This window comes from Populus euphratica, unplaced genomic scaffold (genome assembly GCF_000495115.2).
Source record: "Populus euphratica unplaced genomic scaffold, PopEup_1.0 scaffold427.1, whole genome shotgun sequence".
Classification (NCBI taxonomy): domain Eukaryota; kingdom Viridiplantae; phylum Streptophyta; class Magnoliopsida; order Malpighiales; family Salicaceae; genus Populus; species Populus euphratica.
The window spans coordinates 335,529-339,330 of NW_011500079.1; the positions used below are offsets into that span (position 1 = coordinate 335,529).

Consider the following 3,802-nt stretch of genomic DNA (forward strand, 5'->3'; position numbering starts at 1 on the left):
GTTTATTTTTTTTTTTTTTTTTTTTTTTGTCTTTTCATTTTTTTTTTCATGCGAGAAGCATATAATTTTTTTATATATAAATATAATCAAACTGCAAAAACAAACACTGTGTTAATAAAAAAACAATGCATCAATAATAATGACATTGAAGATGGTTACACAGTGAAATGGGAAAAAAGTATGGGATCTTAATTGAGAATAAGAAGCATCTGTACAAAAATGGAGTATAAATTAATGAAATGCACTAGAAATACAACTTTCCATGGTTCTCGTGACCAAGCTATGAACCCAAATCAAACAATCTTTATACGTTTAAAGCGGCCACCTTTTCATCCAACATTAATCCGGGGTCTCCCGGTCAGGACTGGGGCAAATATTACAATGAAGCTTTAAGCAAAATCAGACTTCCCCATTTATCCTTTCTTCGCACGTAGACAAACCACCTTCAAATCAGTCGACAATCAGATAATCCTTTCAAGTCCCCAGGACAAAAAAACACAACGATTGTGGCCGTTAATCCACTAATATAACTTGTTGAATCCAGAAGGTGGCGAAGATTCACCCAATCTAGGGAAGAAGTTTTCCCTTTCAAGTGATGCTTGAAGGCTTGCCATGATCTTAACCAGTGATACCCAGAGAAAAGGTGCAGCACAGAATGCGTAAGCAAAAATAGATAAACATCTTATAATACCATTCGGGTAGAGAGGAAATGCCATGACCAAGAGGACCCCGAATATCCCTAGGCATGGAGTCAAAACTGGTAACATCGGCAGCATAAACGCATTGATAGCTATGGAGCAAAGTGCAAAGGAACCGAGCAAGTACAATCCCCAGCCTAATAATGGATGAATTGTGCAAGGAATGATGATGGAGGGGAGTAAATAGGATGCAAGAATTGACCATATTGCCAACATTTTAAGACCGGCTTGTATTACGGAGATGTTCTTTTCTGTTCGCCGATAGCAAATCTTGGAGATATTCGGCCGTGCTAGACGCGTTACTGCTATTATACCTAGGTAAACTATGCACTGAATGAGTGCCATGGGCGTTTCTGTCCCGTATCTGCACGAGAAATGTTTGTTACCAACATTGCTACGACAGCTTTCAGGATTTCATGAAATGTTTGGCTGTTGAGAAGAAAACTTACCCGAGACTTTGGCGACGTTGTTCATGCCATTGAATGCCCAATGGCAAGACAGGCCATGACCACCAATACCATGGTTTCAACCATGATGCACCAGGGAAAGTAATCACGCTGTTAGGCCCACAGGGTACGTTCCAGCGGAGTCTAAGATCTGAAACCAACAAGAACCGAGCACGATTTAGATACGGTCACATCACATTCTTCTTGTGATTTTAGTCATATTGCAAATGCATTATATGATGACATCTAGAATTAGTGACAGAAGTAGTTCAAAGCATAAAAATTTGATTAACAGGGCAGCGCATCCTTGTTTGACTCACAATAATAAGTGGCATCCATTTGGTAGCCCAAAGGAAGTCTATACGACCCGTTGACTGTGGTGCCATTTAGAGGTGGATGGAACATCGGCATATCAAGCAAGTCTGGGAAGTAGCCACTAATGAAACCTTGGTCTGCGCCATCTGGGTTTTCTTTCCCAATTTCCAACTGATGAAGCATGTCCTTGAACACTTCCATGGATGGCTGCGATACCAAAGACAGAATTCCAAACACGAGTAAGAAAATAAATTTACTTTATTGATTGATGGGACTTTAAAAGAAATAAATAAATAGAGGGCGAGGTGAATCAACATACCTGCAGCACAAAGAGGCCAGTATGGAAGATGCAGGGGTTGATGAATACTGCACAGAATTGTCCACATTGGAAAAGCTCATCAGCTCTTCTAAGGAAAAGATTGTCAGCATCAAGCATGACGACCCTCTCATATTCAATCAATTTCCACACGTAGAGTTTGTTCAATGTTAACTTAAATCTCCTATTAAAATTGGGCTGGTTCTTATAAGGATTGTCCACATTTTCCACTCTCATTACCCTTGCGCCATCTTCCTGCTCCCTGCATCACAAAACAACTACTTTTTACTTACACTTTTTTGTGTTTTTTAAATCAACGATTATATCAAAACCACCGTACGTTTAATTTAACTAATTCCCTCACTAAACAAAGCAGTTGTCTTCCCAGTTAAGCTGGGGCATCGAATGGGAACATATACATTGACTCAAGTATTCCTTTAATTTCCTCTGGCATTAATTCTCGGGTAGGCTCATAAATTTGATGGCTTAAAACATCAAATGTAAGGTCAATTTATTATCCTATACATCTCTCTAACTCGGCACATGCGGAGGGGGTGACTTTTGACAAAGAACGCTAAGATTAGATAGAAAATCGATAACTCTGCGTGTACAGACATGGAATTCTAGCAAGAGACCAAGCCAGTCTCACATGCAAGGACGTGGGCTGCACACCCAGTCAGCCACAGGGGCATTTAATTAATCCGCCAGTGCCCATTTTGCGTGGCAAGTGGATTTTCGGTCAGACATGGGAGCTAGCTACCCTGATTACACATAAGCAACTTGCTAGATAATCGAACTAGACACCTAATTCTTTATTCAACGAACAGCCGCAGGACCCGCAGAGACAGCTACCATTCAACCCTTAGATCAAATATGGAAGTAGATATTTTTAATGGCTGCTCAGAGCGTGTACTAAACATGTCGTGGTCATTATCTACCGACGGTCCACAAGACCTCTTTCTCTTTCCAGGAAGGAGTAAAAATCACAGCAGTTGATTGGTTCGACGATCTGAATATTTCAAACTTCCCGTCTCGATCTTGACGCGTTTTAGACCTGTGCATTTATTACCAATTATCTTAAAAGCTATCATTACTATATAGATTAGCACCCTCTCTTCTGAATTTCCGGATTACGTACTAATGATTTTTGCTATTTTATTCATTACATCCATCATTGCTTTAAGGAATTAATAAGCGGGACCGCTTCTTATTCCTTCACCTTCTTAAATACACATATATCTATATATTTCTAGATTTTAATTAAAAAAAGACTTTTAGTTTCAATAACGGGTTTTGGACAAAGGAACTTGGTTGGAAGTCGACTTTAGGGAAAAATAAAATAAAATAAAATAAAAGATAGCCATCCACCAAATAACACTCAATCTTTCCTTCCTGGGATGTCATCTTAGGACACCATCCAAATAACAACTACAGTAGTAATCCTTCCCTCCTTAGTCCTCCCCATCTGCGAGTCCGGATAATTTTTATTTTTGAATTTTTTAATAAAAATCTCATATTAATATTTATATATATGTATATTTAAAATATAAAAAAATATTAGCTATAAAACACTTCACGAAGGAGGGCCCCCCAAGTAAAAATCTCCCCAAGGAGAAGCATTGAACAAATCCCTCCCCGCAATGTTAGGCACCATCTCCGAACGAAGGTCAGCAACCTTAACTCAATCAAGACTTGATTACCAATCGAATCAAGCCACGTTAATGGAAACTTGCTTGAAAGGATCAATGCCCAGCAGAAGAGAAGCATGTTCTCTCTGGCCCTTGCCTAGGACAACTCATGTCACGTGCCCTTTCTTAGCAGTGAATTACTGCTATATGTCCCATCTATGTCAGTATCCACCGATCAACCCCCATTGGACTCTTAACTAAAACTCAAACGTCTCATGACTGTGGAATGAGTACACTTGTGAATAATGTTATAATGTTACCCTTCAATCAGTTTTTTTTTTTTTTATCTGCTAAGAAGAGTAGGTGTTGAATTGTTGATCCCAAACCCTATGCTCTTCC

General features: G+C 39.2%; 1 protein-coding gene across 2 annotated transcripts in view; it reads right to left on the reverse strand.

The window, feature by feature from the left end:
- Positions 1-168: 168 nt before the first annotated feature.
- LOC105108754 (putative glucuronosyltransferase PGSIP8) overlaps positions 169-3,802 on the reverse strand; it is a 4,434-nt gene continuing 800 nt past the window's right edge. Inside the window, exons 1-5 of one of the 2 annotated variants that reach the window (XM_011003193.1) lie at positions 2,116-3,167; positions 1,779-2,037; positions 1,465-1,666; positions 1,148-1,295; positions 169-1,062 (exon numbers count right to left, since the gene is read on the reverse strand). In XM_011003193.1, the coding sequence (XP_011001495.1) occupies positions 522-1,062; positions 1,148-1,295; positions 1,465-1,666; positions 1,779-2,012 (1,125 nt within the window). In that variant the 5' untranslated portion in view covers positions 2,013-2,037; positions 2,116-3,167 and the 3' untranslated portion in view covers positions 169-521. Of the gene's footprint in view, positions 1,063-1,147; positions 1,296-1,464; positions 1,667-1,778; positions 2,038-2,115; positions 3,168-3,802 lie in introns of those variants that run through there. The other variant, XM_011003192.1, reaches the window with a different exon arrangement.